At 37.1% G+C, this 19769-nt stretch overlaps 2 protein-coding genes across 2 annotated transcripts in view; one reads left to right on the top strand and one right to left on the bottom strand.

The window, feature by feature from the left end:
• Window positions 1–19769, bottom strand: part of LOC124367387 (mitogen-activated protein kinase 1) — a 317508-nt gene that overhangs the window by 48886 nt on the left and 248853 nt on the right. The gene's annotated exons all lie outside the window — the stretch shown is intronic.
• On the top strand, window positions 1078–2685 carry LOC124367385 (serine palmitoyltransferase 1-like). The gene has a single exon (XM_046824161.1). The coding sequence runs from the start codon at window positions 1206–1208 to the stop codon at window positions 2631–2633; it is 1428 nt and encodes a 475-aa protein (XP_046680117.1). The 5' UTR covers window positions 1078–1205; the 3' UTR covers window positions 2634–2685.

The raw sequence follows: 19769 nt of genomic DNA, 5'->3' as shown, positions 1-19769 counted from the left end.
GAACAGAGTTGGGATTGAAATTAAGCGAATCATTTACTCCCCTACTTCTGTATCACTTTAATCCAGTATTTTATTCAACTTACGGTGTCTAATACATTAAGCACATTTCTATAAAACACTGAACAGAGTTGGGATGAAATTAGGCGAATCATTTACTCCCCTACTTCTGTATCACTTTAATCCAGTATTTTATTCAACTTACGGTGTCTTAATACATTAAGCACATTTCTATAAAACACTGAACAGAGTTGGGATGAAATTAGCGAATCATTTACTCCCCTACTTCTGTATCACTTTAATCCAGTATTTTATTCAAACTTACGGTTGTCTAATACATTAAGCACATTTCTATAAAACACTGAACAGAGTTGGGATGAAATTAGCGAATCATTTACTCCCCTACTTCTGTATCACTTTAATCCAGTATTTTATTCAACTTACGGTGTCTAATACATTAAGCACATTTCTATAAAACGCTGAACAGAGTTGGGATGAAATTAGCGAATCATTTAGTCCCCTACTTCTGTATCACTTTAATCCAGTATTTTATTCAACTTACGGTGTCTAATACATTAAGCACATTTCTATAAAACGCTGAACAGAGTTGGGATGAAATTAGCGAATCATTTAGTCCCCCTACTTCTGTATCACTTTAATAAAGTATTTTTAATAAATATTTTCTGATAATCAACACACAACATATTTTGCAGTCAGCTAGAAGTATATCATATTATTAAAGCTAAGTTTAAGTGAGATCACTTGCAAGTGACTTAATTAGAGAACTTCACTTCTTCATGTTGCTCTCTACAAAGTAGGATGTTTTATCGACCATGTACAACAGAATTATTGTGAACTGTTTAAATTTGATAAATCTTGAGAAATGAAAAATTTAAACTAAGTTTTATTTATTTTTAGCAGCAAGAAGAGCGATCCACTCTGGCTCTAGTCTATTACTCGTATCATGATGGACTCGCACGAAGTACATAATGAGGTTTTCAGTTAGGCAAGCAACATCTGTTTTTGGCAATTAATAGCTTAATATTGAATTATCCCAGCTGGTAGACAATAACAATTACATCGAAAGATTAACGTTTTGTTGGTTTGGATATCAACAATAATTGGTCTATTTCCCAACTGGGTGACATTAGATACACGTTGCGGTGAGGATTATTCTCAAAGCATTATTTTACTGAAACACTTTTACAATGGTTTCAATCAGGGACTTTGTTTCTTTCCTCGGCAATGCTCACAACGGACAGATTACCTTGATCGCGTTGGAAGTTACACTCTTGTTGGGAGTCATCTGGCTGATATTTAAGAAAAACAAGAGCAACCACAGATCGGTCCTGACGGAAGATGAAGAGGAGGAGCTGATCAACGCTTACAGGCCGGAAAGTTTGACCGGCGACGTTCCCGCCACCCACCCCGCGCTGAGACCCCGAGTGGTGACCGGCAAAATAGGGGTTTACGTCGAGCTGGAGGGCGTCCGATGTCTCAACTTCAGCACTCACGACTACCTCGGGTTTGTCGGCGACGACAGAATCGAGGCCGAGACGACAAAGTGTATCGGGACGTACGGCGTCGGCGCGTGCGGTCCGCGAGGGTTTTACGGCACGACACTGGAGCACCTGGAGCTGGAAAGGTCACTGGCGGAGTTCACAGGTCTCGCCGACGCTCTGGTCTACGCGTACGGGTTCGCAACGGCCGCCAGCGCGATACCCGCGTACGCCAAGAAGGACGACATCATCTTTGTGGACGAGAAGAGGAACTTCGCCATCCAAAGGGGGCTGGACGCTTCCAAGAGCACGGTGAAGTTCTTCAAACACAACGACACGAAAGACCTGGAGGCGATACTCGACAAGGTGAAGGAAGAAGATTTGAAGGACCCGAGAAGGGCTCGCAGGTCACGAAGGTACCTGATAGCGGAAGGCATTTACATCAACACGGGCGAGATCTGTCCGTTGCCCGGTTTGGTCAGACTCTGTAAGAAGCACAAAGTCCGGATCGTCATAGACGAGAGCATATCCTTCGGCGTCTTGGGGAAGACAGGGCGAGGAGTGAGCGAGTATTACGGGGTGCCGAGGGAGGACGTGGACTTGATCATCGGCAGTCTGGAGTACGTCCTGGGATCGGTCGGTGGCTTCTGTGTGGGCTCTCGGTTCCTGGTCGACCACCAACAGGCGTCCGGACTGGGCTACTGTTTCTCTGCGTCGCTACCTCCACTGCTGGCCACGGCGGCTCTGGAAGGACTCAGGACCATCCAGCGGGAGCCGGGCAGGCTCACTAGGCTGAGAGAGTCGTGTCACTCGCTGCACTCCAGGCTCCAACTCTCCGCCGTCATCAACAACCACTTTGACGTCTCCGGAGACCCGGACAGCCCCGTGAAGCTCCTCACGTTGCCGGATCACACCCCGGACCCAGAGACCACTCTGGAACGTATCCTCGAGTTCTGCATGAGTAAGAGGGTGGCCGTTACCCACGCCGCTTTCCTGCCGGTGGACTCCGCCATGGTCACCCCCAGCCTCCGCATCACAGTCTCCGTCCTTCACTCGCAGGACCACATAGCTTACCTCGTCCTCGTCCTGGAGGACGCCTGCCGTCACGTCTTCTTCCACTGTTATACAGCTCAGTGAGTTTTCTCAATTTGTGTGATTCTCTTATTTGTTCAATAAAAGTGAATGTTAACCCTTTCAGTGCCAGACATTCTCCCTAGTGCGCGTAGAAGAAGAGCCAGGCTATAATTGCCAATTTTTCAGCAGTTTGCAAAAACTGTCACAGTTTTGTTATTTATTTATGAAAATTGTTACTTTTTGTTTTGTTTTGCTCTAAACAATGTGCTTTAAATTAATACTGGAAAATAAATTTACTACAACGTGCATTAAAAATATAAAACTAGAAAAACTTTTACTTACATAAAATTTTTATGATGAATTTTTCAGTTTGGTGTAAATATAAGGCCAGTAAAAAAATCCTTGTTCACTAAATTGAGTATGTATTTGAACCTCCACATACTTTTGAACACATACACAAAAAAGTTTTTACATCTATCTTCAAAAATAAAGGTTTTATCATTGTTTTTAAAAAATAACGCGTATTTGGATTTTTCGCACATCTTGCGGTACTTTGGGATTATACCGTCCACACCAGTATGAAGAACACAAAAATAAAAATTTTAAGAAATAAACATTATAGAACGAAAAAACAACTCTTTAATTACAAACTTACAACGATTATCAATTGTTAATGGGGTCAGATTCCGTTATATGCCCCCAACGCTTAAACGTTTTTCAATGAACTTATAAAACGATGTAATTAAGTAACAGAACTAATATTCCATTTATCAACAAGTTTCCAGGTATTGTGATCGGTATTATTGTCGCTGTTATCTTATCTTTCTCGAGAATCCCGATTACGGCAGGTCGCTTATCTTTCTCGAGAATCCCGATTACGGCACGTTATCTACTAGACCGCTCGACTTTGACCCTGTCTGAGGATGGGGAGGGGTTTTGCGATAAGACAATTCCTGTTTTATATTGACGAAATATTGTTCTAAGCTAATCTAGTAATCAGTAGAATCAAAATGTCAAATAACGATTCATGTTTGGGTGTGGTCGGTATAATCCCAAAGTACCCATCTTGCTAAACACTCTCCGTTTCACTATCACTCACAACAACATTACTATCGTCTTCTAACACTCTCCGTACAGTGTTTTCACTAAGAGGTGATGCAATACGCTTCATTTTGTAAAAATTTTACAACAATAAACGAAACAAGTTAGCTCGGCGCAATCGGCGAAACTGCGTAGTTGGTTAGTAAACAACAGACGACAGCTGACTCAGACTAGCGACGTTCACAGCCACTTGATTTTGTTTTATTTATAACACTAATGTAATGGAAATACATTCAACTGAATGTGTTCTATTAGTTTATATCTTTATAAATACAATTATAACAACATTTGGATTGTTTAGATATTTTTTTGTATTTTTTACGAATATTTTAAAACACGTCCGTGTAGTCGGACGCTGGCTCTTCTTGCACATTTTATGTACGTCCGTGTAGTCGGACGTTGGCACTGAAAGGGTTAAACACATCGGCTAATGTTATTAAATACAGCATTTTCCTTGTAATAATGACCAATGGGTGAAATCAATATGGTGATTTAATGCAATGAAATGTTTAATTAGCTTCGAATTTCAGTTCATCAAAATACACCATTTTACTGAAAGTCAATGCAGAATATTTTATCATCTTCGACTTTCAGTTCATAAATATTCATGTCCAATGTAATTGTTACAGAATTTTGATGACATTTGACGCTACAAATTTGTGGGTTTAATACGACACAATAATTAATTACCTCTTTCAATTAATTAAGATACAATTTGAATTTTACATCTAGTATAATTAGGATGCCAGTTATTTGTATATTTAAAGAAAATTTTGAGTATTTTTAAATGGCAAGTAGTAAATGAAATCGGTATTATGTAACTGTATATGCAGTTCGTTGCCTTTAAAACTCTTGACCAAATTACTATAATTACTGTAGGCTGTTACAATATATTCTGTAGTCGTAAACCGTAAAGCAAGTTAGAAGGACAACAAACTCTGAAAACGCAATTTTGATATAAATCTGATTAGAACCTAAATACACTTTTCTTATCTTAAAAATAAAAATAAAATTTCACAACACGTGTTACAGAATTTAGTAAAAAGTATACATTATACATCAACCAAAAAACATGTATATCAGAATCCAAGCACCAGAAGCATTAGGTATTGTCACGGAATTGGTGAAAAAACAGAACAAGATTCACAAATGAATGATTGCCGAAACGTTGTTCAATTTAATTAAGTAAAGTAAATTGTATACGATTATACTGAGGTGTACGCTTGCATACAAAACGAGTTAAATGCTTGTTGTCCTCTCCTGGGTACGCCTCGCCGATGACTGCCGGTCGGATACGCGTGACGTCACTGTATGCGTCAAGGGCGGACCGATCACCTAGATATTCACAGTGGATACAATTTTATAAATTGACTTTCGATTCAGCACTTTCAGATTTATTTTTGCCAATGGCGCAGTGTAGCGGGTACAACGGTTATTGCAAGATGACCGGATTAAGCAACGTCGAGCGAGGCTGCTGCTTGGACGTCCTTGCAAGCAGTCCGCCTGCCCCGGCCATCGGTGGTGATTCGGAAATCGACTTTAAGCCGTTGGTCCCCAGATAGAGAGGGCCTTTTAGCCCTAACTTCGCCTGGTAAAATAATACATCTTTACTTTACTTTTTTTTATTTCTTAGCGGTTCATCATGAGTTCATCACCACAGTAAGACGCAAGTCAACCGAGTGAACCAGTGTGAACGATGCCTCCGTATTTATTTACGAGTATTTACTTTAAAAGAATTGTTCAACACAAACCATTGCTTATCTTATCTAGAATTAAAGAAGAAAACTTGCAACATAGGTGCCTTACATAGTATCAAAATAATAACAGCTCATCAACCAAGTCTTACAAAATGATGGAAATTAAGTATGCTGTAAACGAAAAATTGTATTTATATCGAACACTTTGGATAGTAGCATTGGTTGTATTAGTTTGTACAATCGAGGATGGTAGTAAGTCGCAAATACGCTTTTAACCACTACGCAACGGAAGTGCGTACCAAAGGTGCGTAGTAGCGTACGATATGCGCGGGTATTATCTATCGTAGCGGAAGCCCAACAATTTAAATCGACTTCCATTTGATCAAGGCCTGATTTGACATGGCAGGGATACTTAGAACTAGGCTACATTATTAGTTATGATTACCTAATAGGTACGTACTATTAATTGAGCGTACAATTTATAGCGTATTTTAAGTCGATTAATAATCTAATGACATTTGAATATTCTTAAAATATTTTTTCTTGAAAACTTTCGGGGGGGGATGCACTTCAATGCCCCCTCCGGTTACGCCACTGTAGATAAGAGACAAGTTTAGCTGATAATTTACTGACTTAAAATAGTTGCTGATAGAAGACTGCGGGGGTACACCACACCACGTGTCACGTGACTGGTCTCACTCAGATTGCATGCAAGATTTCAAGCCCATTTCATTCTTGAGGTACTCTGCGCACAGATAGATAATATAACGTAAACACTTTTTTACATCAGTTTGAATCAGAAAAGAGAATATGTCTGCCTTCAGTGACGATCGGCGAAATGCTACGTTTTGACATGGACCACATCTGAACGCTTTCTGGTGTATGCAGAAATGAAGTTTCATGCAAAAATTTAAAATAAAATCCTTTGTTTTACGAATAAAAGTGTACATAGGGGTGTTTACATGTCGAATGTTAAACTATCATATAGTTGTACTAGGTTTGTTTAAAAATTTATTTTTTCTGCTATTTTCTTGTCAACATGCTACGTATAAGACTAATCAATGACGTAGGGGTCCAAACATACAATCAATACACTCCGGGACCAAGGGGTTCCGGACTTCCCCCCCCCCAATTTCTTTAGTAAACGATTATTATTATTTAAATAATTCCGTATTACTCGATATGTACTGCTGAAAGATCGTTCTCAACAAAGAAACGGGCCAAGAACTTTTTAAGGAACAAAATGGGGCCTTACTCTCTGTCCACTACGGTTGTCTGGATCCCCCAACCCACATATTTTCCTACGTTCTTGATATGAATGTAAAGACATTCACTAACGCTCAGCCAAAAAATATCATGGATTAGTATTTATCATCATCAAACTCACCGTTGCATACACTGAAATAGAGCTCTAAAAAAACTTATCCAAGATATCGAGCGGATCTCACAAGTGATAATCTTCACTAACGCTCAGCGAATGAAAGTGATCAAAGTGCGCACGCAACCGACTGACGAGATCGTAATCAGAATCGTTGCCGCTCCAAACCGATCCCCCTTGATTATAAACCGACTTTTACAAGTGCCCTGGCGCTGTGAAGCGCTGGGGTGGCGTTGTGCGCTATAGAGACCGGGAGACACAGGTAATCCATCACCACTGAGCTAACAGGTGTTCGTAATTGAACACAACTGTATCACTCCACATCTTTCACTGTTTGTGAGAACGGTGCTATTTACATAAATAGTGCAATTTGTATTCAAGCGACACCTATTAGTTTAACGTTGCTTCACCGGCGAATGTTTACAACCTATGTCAAACTGTGTGTGGGAACTACATCATCTGCAAATTTAGTACAATTTATATTCGACTAGCTGTTTTCTGCGGCTTCACACGCTTTTCGTATGCTTTACCCGTGTATGTGCACTTCTGATTCAAGTGAATTATATTTACAACGCCGATGTAGAGTTTGCTTTGTTGCCAAGATCAAGAAGATCTGTGTATGTTTATAACCATTGTACACGTACATGTACTTTATTATAAAGTCCACACTAAGTCTACACTAAGTTCAACGAGAAATTTATCTTAAAGAAACAGACATAACAGCGCCTTCAAATAGTGTTGGCAATTTAATATACGTAACTGTCTCGTAATTGCAGTTTATAGTGTGCAGGCGCTTTGAAAACTTTTATCTTTTGCAGCGCCACCAGGTGGCTAGTTACATCAATGGGCATAGCAAATAAACCTTCTCCGTAAAAAATACATATACATACAAATTTTCATAATAACCGATCAAATATAGTTTACGATTCTATAAAGGGCATACAGGCAAAACACACACACACACACACACACACACACACACACACACACACACACACACACACACACACAAAATTAGGGGAAGCTATGAAGGTTTTGCACTGCAATAACATATTTTAGTATCATTCGATCCGCCTTACTTTTCAACAAGTAATGATTTCAACAATAAGAGCGTACATATCATCTGCATAAATAAAATAACTTATACTCGATGTACACTTCTACAAGCTATGGAGTGATGGGAACACTGAATTAGCTCCAGTTCACCTGTTAGGGTTAACGTTCCTTATAGTTTGTAATCTGGGTGTTTTTGATGTAGAAAAGATGTAGATTTCATTTTGAGCTTCTTCGTAGCCGGATTTTTTCAGACGAACATGACTCTAGATTCCAGGAGTCAAGACTGTGACAGCGTCAGATCCCAGACGCTGCACTAAGAGGAAGGTGAACTGGAGCTAAACAAAAGACTCACATTAGTTCAACCTTGCTCACCATCGCTATGTATGTGTAATGATGATTTTGCACTGTAATTGACATAACTAATGGGTTAGTATTATTAACTCCCCGCAGGAACTCCTTCTTGTAATCATGTAAACTGTCCATCCGTCTGTGCGATAACTCTTGATAGAAAGGTTCTAGAGATTTGAAACTTGGTACATAGGTTCATATTGTTCCATGGAAGAGCTCTATTGATTTTAGTGTAAAAAATAAAAGGCCAGTTTGTACGTCTGTGCGACAACTCTTGATAGAAAGGTCCTAGAGATTTGAAACTTGGTACATAGGTTCATATTGTTCCATGGAAGAGCTCTATTGATTTTAGTGTAAAAAATAAAAGGCCAGTTTGTACGTCTGTGCGATAACTCTTGATAGAAATGTCCTAGAGATTTGAAACTTGGTACATAGGTTCATATTGTTCCATGGAAGAGCTCTATTGATATTAGTGTAAAAAATAAAAGGCCAGTTGGTACGTCTGTGCACTACCGTACTGTTACGTCACGTTCTATCGGTCCTTTGGTACTCCTTTGGATCGAGTCTTTTTAGGTTCTCGGTTGGATCGGGTCCTTCCTTCTCAGTTGGATCAAGTCCTAATTTGAAAACTTTCATTAAATGGTTGTTTGCACAGACCCCCCACAATACGATTCCATGTGGAGATAAATTAAACCGTAATTAAATAATTTAAATAAGAATTCAGTCTTTTCGTGTCAGATGTTTATGAAACTTTGTGAGCCAGATGTATATCACGAAGCTCGTACAAAACATTTCACAACCCATAGAGTACCTGTGAGTATCCATAGACTACAGTTATTATCATTGTTTATATATATATATATATATATATATATATATATATATATATATATATATATATATATATTTGAATATAATTCTTGATCTGTTTTAACTTTGAAAATGTAACTGCATCATATTGTGACGAGATCCTTTGAATGTAAATGTTTAAAGATCAATAAAGATATCTATCTACCCGTGGCATAGTGGTGTGCAAGCATTAAGTAGTAGCAGCCCAAACTCAAGAGCCCACTACACAGCACACACACAGATTATTCATGTAATTATAATGTAAATAAACATACGCCTCATTAATTATCCACTACGTAAATGTAAGTTTCATAATTGCATATACAGGGTGTCCCGTAACTCTCTTGACAAAGGTATACCACGTTATTGCTCAGGTCAAAACAAACACATTTCACCATACTGCAGACTTACTGTGTGACAAAACATGGCCCACATTGAGGTTCTCAGCGAATAGCCAACAACACAAAAACTTAATAAACGGCAGCTCTCGATGTGGACCATGTCTTGTCACAGTAAATCTGCACTAAATCAGTTATTTATTATTCGATTTAAATACTTTTGATGTCATTAGATTTGTGATAAAATTATCTAAAAACTGATATTCTTATAATTCTTAAGGAAAATTGCTGGTTTTTAAAGATATTCAAAGTTTAAAGTTTTAATGGCCGCCATTTTGAAAACACTAATGATGTTTCATGATATATTTCAGTAAATTGTCTTGTTATTAGAAACATATGAGCCAAATTTTGTATAATTCAATTAATTATTTTTGAAGGTATTAATTTTTTAAAATAAAAAAAACACAAACAGAAAGACAGATAGGAAACTAAGCACTGAAGATCCATGTTCATATGTTTGTTTTGACATGAGCAATAACTTGGTATACCTCTGTCCAAACAGTTGCGGGACACCCTGTACAGTACTTTAACTGTACTAATATTTGCTTTGTAGAAACGTTCAAGTTACGTTTGTATGTTTGACCCACATTACCCTTGTGTTCTGTTCTTTGCACTTGCGCATGCAATAAATACGACAATTGCATTATCTGGTGTTTTCAAACGGAACCAAAGAAGAGGTTTACAACAACATTTCTTGTTCTTCCATATTTCTTAGTGAATACTATATAATGTTCAAAGCATGTTTCTGTAAGCTATAAATACACACTTTTGATTATGAAATTATAATTTAAACTTTTTAATGTAACACTTTGATATTGACATTTTTATTAAGTTTGTCCGATTAAGTTCAAATGGTATTGATTTAATAATCAAGTATATATTCAGTCAACAAATTTGGAACTCAGAACAAGACAGGCATAATGGAACTGGTTGAGCAAAATTAACACAAAGCTCATTACAAGTGGTGTAGGGTTGGATGGGCTGGAGGATCGGGGGGGGATCATTAGGTACATTAATTTCCCTCCACTCAGGAGTTTGATGGTTCGGTGGATCCTGGGTCATAGTGAATGCTGTTTGCCTGGAGCACATTTAATAATGCAGTGTTCTCACTCGCTTTACATTTCTTTTCACGGATTGTTAACAATTACTTGACGTGCTTCATTCCGTATCTACCGTACATGTTGTTACGTTGTTACACCTGTTGATCACAAGTAGCGTTGTAGGGCTGGAGGGACGGGGCGATCATTAGGTACATTAATTTCCCTCCACTCAGGAGTTTGATGGTTCGGTGGATCCTGGGTCATAGTGAATGCTGTTTGCCTGGAGCACATTTAATAATGCAGTGTTCTCACTCGCTTCACATTTCTTTTCACGGATTGTTAACAATTACTTGACGTGCTTCATTCCGTATCTACCGTACATGTTGTTACGTTGTTACACCTGTTGATCACAAGTAGCGTTGTAGGGCTGGATGGACGGGGGGATCATTAGGTACATTAATTTCCCTCCACTCAGGAGTTTGATGGTTCGGTGGATCCTGGGTCATAGTGAATGCTGTTTGCCTGGAGCACATTTAATGATGCTTCATTCATTGCTTGTAAATTACTTGTTACACCTGTTGAACATCGCAGAGATAAATTATATAATTAACAACAGAAACTCCCTTCTGTTCCTCACACCTTCCTGTTTTCCGTCGCGCTGTTCTTCAGTATATTTTAGTTAAAAAGGATGGTTTTAGCATATTTTATTTAGTGTTTTATGTTATTATTTTATCTTTATTAAAAGAAATAAATCTTCAAGATTCATTAAAGAATTGGTTTTATAATATTGAATAAATCAAGTTGGTTTATTGACTACATAAAATTTCATGTAGACAGATTTTGCAAATACTGACTACAATTAATTTTGTTTTACAGTTATTGACTACATCAAATTCGTTTTACTGTTATTGACTACATAAAATTAAATGCAAACAGATTTTACTAAAACAAATAATCTCTTAAAAACTCATTAACAATTGGTTTTACAGTTATTGGATACATTTAAGATGGGGTTTACAATTATTGGCTAATGAAGTTGGTTTAGTAGTTATTAGATACATCAAATTGGATTTACAGTTATTGGCTACATTTAAGATGGGGTTTACAATTATTGGCTAATGAAGTTGGTTTAGTAGTTATTAGATACATCAAATTGGATTTACAGTTATTGGTTACATTTAAGATGGGGTTTACAATTATTGGCTAATGAAGTTGGGTTAGTAGTTATTAGATACATCAAATTGGATTTACAGTTATTGGTTACATTTAAGATGGGGTTTACAATTATTGGCTAATGAAGTTGGTTTAGTAGTTATTAGATACATCAAATTGGATTTACAGTTATTGGTTACATTTAAGATGGGGTTTACAATTATTGGGCTAATGAAGTTGGTTTAGTAGTTATTAGATACATCAAATTGGATTTACAGTTATTGGTTACATTTAAGATGGGGTTTACAATTATTGGCTAATGAAGTTGGTTTAGTAGTTATTAGATACATCAAATTGGATTTACAGTTATTGGTTACATTTAAGATGGGGTTTACAATTATTGGCTAATGAAGTTGGTTTAGTAGTTATTAGATACATCAAATTGGATTTACAGTTATTGGTTACATTTAAGATGGGGTTTACAATTATTGGCTAATGAAGTTGGTTTAGTAGTTATTAGATACATCAAATTGGATTTACAGTTATTGGTTACATTTAAGATGGGGTTTACAATTATTGGCTAATGAAGTTGGTTTAGTAGTTATTAGATACATCAAATTGGATTTACAGTTATTGGTTACATTTAAGATGGGGTTTACAATTATTGGCTAATGAAGTTGGTTTAGTAGTTATTAGATACATCAAATTGGATTTACAGTTATTGGTTACATTTAAGATGGGGTTTACAATTATTGGCTAATGAAGTTGGTTTAGTAGTTATTAGATACATCAAATTGGATTTACAGTTATTGGTTACATTTAAGATGGGGTTTACAATTATTGGCTAATGAAGTTGGTTTAGTAGTTATTAGATACATCAAATTGGATTTACAGTTATTGGTTACATTTAAGATGGGGTTTACAATTATTGGCTAATGAAGTTGGTTTAGTAGTTATTAGATACATCAAATTGGATTTACAGTTATTGGTTACATTTAAGATGGGGTTTACAATTATTGGCTAATGAAGTTGGTTTAGTAGTTATTAGATACATCAAATTGGATTTACAGTTATTGGTTACATTTAAGATGGGGTTTACAATTATTGGCTAATGAAGTTGGTTTAGTAGTTATTAGATACATCAAATTGGATTTACAGTTATTGGTTACATTTAAGATGGGGTTTACAATTATTGGCTAATGAAGTTGGTTTAGTAGTTATTAGATACATCAAATTGGATTTACAGTTATTGGTTACATTTAAGATGGGGTTTACAATTATTGGCTAATGAAGTTGGTTTAGTAGTTATTAGATACATCAAATTGGATTTACAGTTATTGGTTACATTTAAGATGGGGTTTACAATTATTGGCTAATGAAGTTGGGTTAGTAGTTATTAGATACATCAAATTGGATTTACAGTTATTGGCTATAACAAATAGTGGTTTTACAGATTTCGTTTTGCTTATACATAAGTATTCCTACGAGTAAGTCAGCCTACGATGGACTGCCAAACTTAGGAACATGGTTAAGAACATAAAAATATTATTTCCCTATCAGTGGGAAGAAAGGTAAAGTTTACGTTTGTGTGTCATCTTCCAAGGTCAAAAACTTAATTTGTAATATAACCACGGTACTATGACTACTATGACAGAGGTTTGCATGTCAACACACTCGTAACTTTTACGAAATATTCAGAACTCCACCATCTTGAAAACTGAAGAGAAAGACACTGTTCTGCCGTGTCACGTGTGTAAACACGTTGTAATCGATTACAGACTACGACTGTGCGCATCAGTTTGTAATATGATCTCTAACCCAGTACATAATTACAGTCTACGTTAAAATAAACAAATAATACCAGAGCTTTGTGACACGCATATGCCAGGAATCACAACCACCATGTTGTGTGTCAACTTCGCTAACTCTAAAACATGCACTTAATAAAAACTGAACATAACACTAATTATTATAACTGAACTACAGAATACAGGACACAATAGGACTGCACTCGCCAACCAACCACCGAGGACTGACCAGAGGCCAACAGTAAATGGCGATCGTCACGACAGAACCACACATCCGCTTACTCCAGCACACAGTTCGTCGTGTAAAATCCAGATATTGTGGTACATTATGCTATAGAGACATTAATTAGCAAGGAATTTAAAGATTTTTTAGGTTGAGTGTGATATCTCTGCAAAATTCCCCCCCCCCCCACCTTCAAAGCGCTAACTCTGCCTCTTGGCAGGATAGTTATTGTTTTATATGGCCTGATAAATTTACTGAACAGGATTTTTGACAGTTGTCTGACGAATACGATATGGAAGAACTGATGTACCCTGTTGTGAAGTGTCCAGAGATTTTAACTAAGCGTCTCTCCTAATTGTGTCGAATGCACAGACCTAATCACATTAAGACCACCGTTAGTAATCTAATAATCCTATCTTGCCTCAAATCATGGATCATTCACTTACTAATAATAACATATCATCTTAAATACTAGGATTTTAAATATTTACAAGGTACATCACACCTAGTGTCGCAACCGGCTTCGCTGACGTAACATGTCGTCTTGTCCTGCGGACAGATAGACAGACAAACAATCATACAAACAAATGTACAGTCTACATATGAAGTTTTTCCCCGCATATCTTGCTACAACACACATTCACTTTGGGTTTCATACCAGTGTTAAATATACTGAGATAGTTAGGGTACATGTATTAATACATTACGGGTTTCTATCTCTTATGAGTTTATTTTTTTTTACAAATGTATTTATCCTGAAATGTTCTCGTTGCCATCACGGTTACCCACACAAACATCCGCTAACGCTCAGCCAAATCCATCCATGTACCATCATCGAACTCAGTGTCTCTCGTATATATGTACAATTTCAAGTCTACAGGTCAGTCCGTCTACGATGTATTGAGCGGACAGACATGGAATTGTCCAGCTCCACGAGTGACAGGCTTCGCTGAAGCTCAGCTAATTAAAAGAGAAAAACAAACTCCACTTCGGCATAATCAACGGATTGCGCAAACAAACAATTCTTATTCGCTAATGTCAAAGTTCGTTATTTTCGTTTAATTGAAATCTATATTGCTCGGATTAATTACTAAGGGTAAATGTCTAGAAAGTTATTTATTATAAGAATATCTACACAATTAACAGATAATTCGTTTTATAAAACATGACCTGCTACTAGATGATGAAATAAATGGATCCGAAATATACATTAAAAAGTGTTAAAGGTACTTTAGTTTTCTAATGAATACTTATAGTAATACTTGAAGATCTATTTTAAATATTATAAAGACTAAAGTGATACGTGACATTGAAGATGAATTACACTTTTTGCGAGTTGTCGTATGAAAATCAGTGTGCGATTAAAAGCTCATTTGACTTAACGATGATGTGTTAATACGGGTTGGTCCCAAAAAAATAAATAAATATTAGTATTTTTTTTTTTGTGATGCGGTTATGCGATGTGTACACAGTAGACCCGGGAGTACACCCGAGACGGGGCATTGCTCTCGCCCGAGTTGAATTGTGAAAATATAAAGAGAGCCAATATAAATATCCCTTTTGGCGAAGACGGAATAAAGGTAAGATTTCGTGTGTCTTGTGATCTCCAAATATCAAATGTATATAATATAAAACTATGTGTATATATATATATATATATATATATATATATATATATATATATATATATATATAAATGAATGTTTGTCAGTATGTCCGTTATAGGCTCAGAAACTATTTGACCGATCATTATGAAAATTTCTATGTGTATGTCTTTTTACACGCAGAAGTTTTATATGCTATGCCCATTGATGTAACTCACCACCGGGCGGCGTTGCAAAATATAAAATTTATCAAAGCGCCTGCAAATTGTAAACTGCAATTAAGAGACAGTTACGTATACTAAATAGCCAAACACAATTTGAATGCGCTAAGCTCTGATGTATACTTTTTAATACGAATATATTTTTTTACTCGTACATTTCTGGTTGAACTTAAAGCTCGAGTGTCAGACCACTTTATAATAAAGTACATGTACAATGGCTGTAAACATACACTCTTGACAAATTTTCTTGATCGTGGTTGTACCAGAAGTGCTCATACAAGGACGAAGCTTACGAAAAGCGTGTGAGGCAGTTAGCAGTAGATACAATACAGCTTTGAAGGTTAAACACTGGTGGTATATCACGTGAATAGTGTCAATATTGTAACCGTTAATAGTAATGTTTTGGTAGTGTAAGCGTACTGTAGTATCTGAAGTACTGACATGGTCGTGAAAGGCGTGTGAAATAGTTAGCAGTTGATACAATAGAGCTTTGAAGGTTAAACACTGGTGGTATGTCACGTGAATAGTGTCAATATTGTAACCGTTAATAGTAATGTTTTGGTAGTATAAGCGTACTGTAGTATCTGAAGTACTGACATGGTCGTGAAAGGCGTGTGAGGCAGTTAGCAGTAGATACAATACAGCTTTGAAGGTTAAACACTGGTGGTATATCACGTGAATAGTGTCAATATTGTAACCGTTAATAGTAATGTTTTGGTAGTGTAAGCGTACTGTAGTATCTGAAGTACTGACATGGTCGTGAAAGGCGTGTGAGGCAGTTAGCAGTAGATACAATACAGCTTTGAAGGTTAAACACTGGTGGTATGTCACGTGAATAGTGTCAATATTGTAACCGTTACTAGTAATGTTTTGGTAGTATAAGCGTACTGTAGTATCTGAAGTACTGACATGGTCGTAAAAGGCGTGTGAGGCAGTTAGCAGTAGATACAATACAGCTTTGAAGGTTAAACACTGGTGGTATATCACGTGAATAGTGTCAATATTGTAACCGTTACTAGTAATGTTTTGGTAGTATAAGCGTACTGTAGTATCTGAAGTACTGACATGGTCGTGAAAGGCGTGTGAGGCAGTTAGCAGTAGATACAATACAGCTTTGAAGGTTAAACACTGGTGGTATATCACGTGAATAGTGTCAATATTGTAACCGTTAATAGTAATGTTTTGGTAGTATAAGCGTACTGTAGTATCTGATGTACTAACATGGTCGTGAAAGGCGTGTGAAACAGTTAGCAGTAGATACAATACAGCTTTAAAGGTTAAACACTGGTGGTATGTCACGTGAATAGTGTCAATATTGTAACCGTTAATAGTAATGTTTTGGTAGTATAAGCGTACTGTAGTATCTGATGTACTGACATGGTCGTGAAAGGCGTGTGAGGCAGTTAGCAGTAGATACAATACAGCTTTGAAGGTTAAACACTGGTGGTATGTCACGTGAATAGTGTCAATATTGTAACCGTTAATAGTAATGTTTTGGTAGTATAAGCGTACTGTAGTATCTGATGTACTGACATGGTCGTGAAAGGCGTGTGAGACAGTTAGCAGTAGATACAATACAGCTTTGAAGGTTAAACACTGGTGGTATGTCACGTGAATAGTGTCAATATTGTAACCGTTAATAGTAATGTTTTGGTAGTATAAGCGTACTGTAGTATCTGAAGTACTGACATGGTCGTGAAAGGCGTGTGAGACAGTTAGCAGTAGATACAATACAGCTTTGAAGGTTAAACACTGGTGGTATGTCACGTGAATAGTGTCAATATTGTAACCGTTAATAGTAATGTTTTGGTAGTATAAGCGTACTGTAGTATCTGAAGTACTGACATGGTCGTGAAAGGCGTGTGAGACAGTTAGCAGTAGATACAATACAGCTTTGAAGGTTAAACGCTGGTGGTATATCACGTGAATATTGTCAATATTGTAACCGTTACTAGTAATGTTTTAGTAGTACGTATAAGCGTACTGTAGTATCTGAAGTACTGACATGGTCGTGAAAGGCGTGTGAGGCAGTTAGCAGTTGATACAATACAGCTTTGAAGGTTAAACACTGGTGGTGTATCACGTGAATAGTGTCAATATTGCAACCGTTACTAGTAATGTTTTGGTAGTATAAGCGTACTGTAGTATCTGATGTACTAACATGGTCGTGAAAGGCGTGTGAGGCAGTTAGCAGTTGATACAATACAGCTTTGAAGGTTAAACACTAGTGGTATATCACGTGAATAGTGTCAATATTGTAACCGTTACTAGTAATGTTTTGGTAGTATAAGCGTACTGTAGTATCTGATGTACTAACATGGTCGTGAAAGGCGTGTGAGGCAGTTAGCAGTTGATACAATACAGCTTTGAAGGTTAAACACTAGTGGTATATCACGTGAATAGTGTCAATATTGTAACCGTTACTAGTAATGTTTTGGTAGTATAAGCGTACTGTAGTATCTGAAGTACTGACATGGTCGTGAAAGGCGTGTGAGGCAGTTAGCAGTTGATACAATACAGCTTTGAAGGTTAAACACTGGTGGTGTATCACGTGAATAGTGTCAATATTGCAACCGTTACTAGTAATGTTTTGGTAGTATAAGCGTACTGTAGTATCTGAAGTACTGACATGGTTGTGAAAGGCGTGTGAGGCAGTTAGCAGTTGATACAATACAGCTTTGAAGGTTAAACACTAGTGGTATATCACGTGAATAGTGTCAATATTGTAACCGTTACTAGTAATGTTTTGGTAGTATAAGCGTACTGTAGTATCTGAAGTACTGACATGGTCGTGAAAGGCGTGTGAGACAGTTAGCAGTTGATACAATACAGCTTTGAAGGTTAAACACTGGTGGTATATCACGTGAATAGTGTCAATAAGTAATGTTTTGGTAGTATAAGCGTACTGTAGTATCTGAAGTACTGACATGGTCGTGAAAGGCGTGTGAAATAGTTAGCAGTTGATACAATAGAGCTTTGAAGGTTAAACACTGGTGGTATGTCACGTAAATAGTGTCAATATTGTAACCGTTAATAGTAATGTTTTGGTAGTATAAGCGTACTGTAGTATCTGATGTACTAACATGGTCGTGAAAGGCGTGTGAAACAGTTAGCAGTAGATACAATACAGCTTTAAAGGTTAAACACTGGTGGTATGTCACGTGAATAGTGTCAATATTGTAACCGTTAATAGTAATGTTTTGGTAGTATAAGCGTACTGTAGTATCTGATGTACTGACATGGTCGTGAAAGGCGTGTGAGACAGTTAGCAGTAGATACAATACAGCTTTGAAGGTTAAACACTGGTGGTATGTCACGTGAATAGTGTCAATATTGTAACCGTTAATAGTAATGTTTTGGTAGTATAAGCGTACTGTAGTATCTGAAGTACTGACATGGTCGTGAAAGGCGTGTGAGGCAGTTAGCAGTTGATACAATACAGCTTTGAAGGTTAAACGCTGGTGGTATATCACGTGAATATTGTCAATATTGTAACCGTTACTAGTAATGTTTTAGTAGTACGTATAAGCGTACTGTAGTATCTGAAGTACTGACATGGTCGTGAAAGCCGTGTGAGGCAGTTAGCAGTTGATACAATACAGCTTTGAAGGTTAAACACTGGTGGTGTATCACGTGAATAGTGTCAATATTGCAACCGTTACTAGTAATGTTTTGGTAGTATAAGCGTACTGTAGTATCTGAAGTACTGACATGGTCGTGAAAGGCGTGTGAGGCAGTTAGCAGTTGATACAATACAGCTTTGAAGGTTAAACACTGGTGGTATATCACGTGAATAGTGTCAATATTGTAACCGTTACTAGTAATGTTTTGGTAGTATAAGCGTACTGTAGTATCTGAAGTACTGACATGGTCGTGAAAGGCGTGTGAGACAGTTAGCAGTTGATACAATACAGCTTTGAAGGTTAAACACTGGTGGTATATCACGTGAATAGTGTCAATAAGTAATGTTTTGGTAGTATAAGCGTACTGTAGTATCTGAAGTACTGACATGGTCGTGAAAGGCGTGTGAAATAGTTAGCAGTTGATACAATAGAGCTTTGAAGGTTAAACACTGGTGGTATGTCACGTGAATAGTGTCAATATTGTAACCGTTAATAGTAATGTTTTGGTAGTATAAGCGTACTGTAGTATCTGAAGTACTGGCATGGTCGTGAAAGGCGTGTGAAACAGTTAGCAGTAGATACAATACAGCTTTGAAGGTTAAACACTGGTGGTATGTCACGTGAATAGTGTCAATATTGTAACCGTTAATAGTAATGTTTTGGTAGTATAAACGTACTGTAGTATCTGAAGTACTGACATG

Source organism: Homalodisca vitripennis, chromosome 8, assembly GCF_021130785.1.
Source record: "Homalodisca vitripennis isolate AUS2020 chromosome 8, UT_GWSS_2.1, whole genome shotgun sequence".
NCBI classification, from domain to species: domain Eukaryota; kingdom Metazoa; phylum Arthropoda; class Insecta; order Hemiptera; family Cicadellidae; genus Homalodisca; species Homalodisca vitripennis.
Note: the sequence above shows the minus strand (reverse complement) of the source record. Positions and strands in the feature narration are given on the sequence as shown.

Excerpts from the sequence above, each read along its gene's own strand:
- LOC124367385 (XM_046824161.1), top strand. The coding sequence starts at position 1,206 with ATGGTTTCAATCAGGGACTTTGTTTCTTTCCTCGGCAATGCTCACAAC.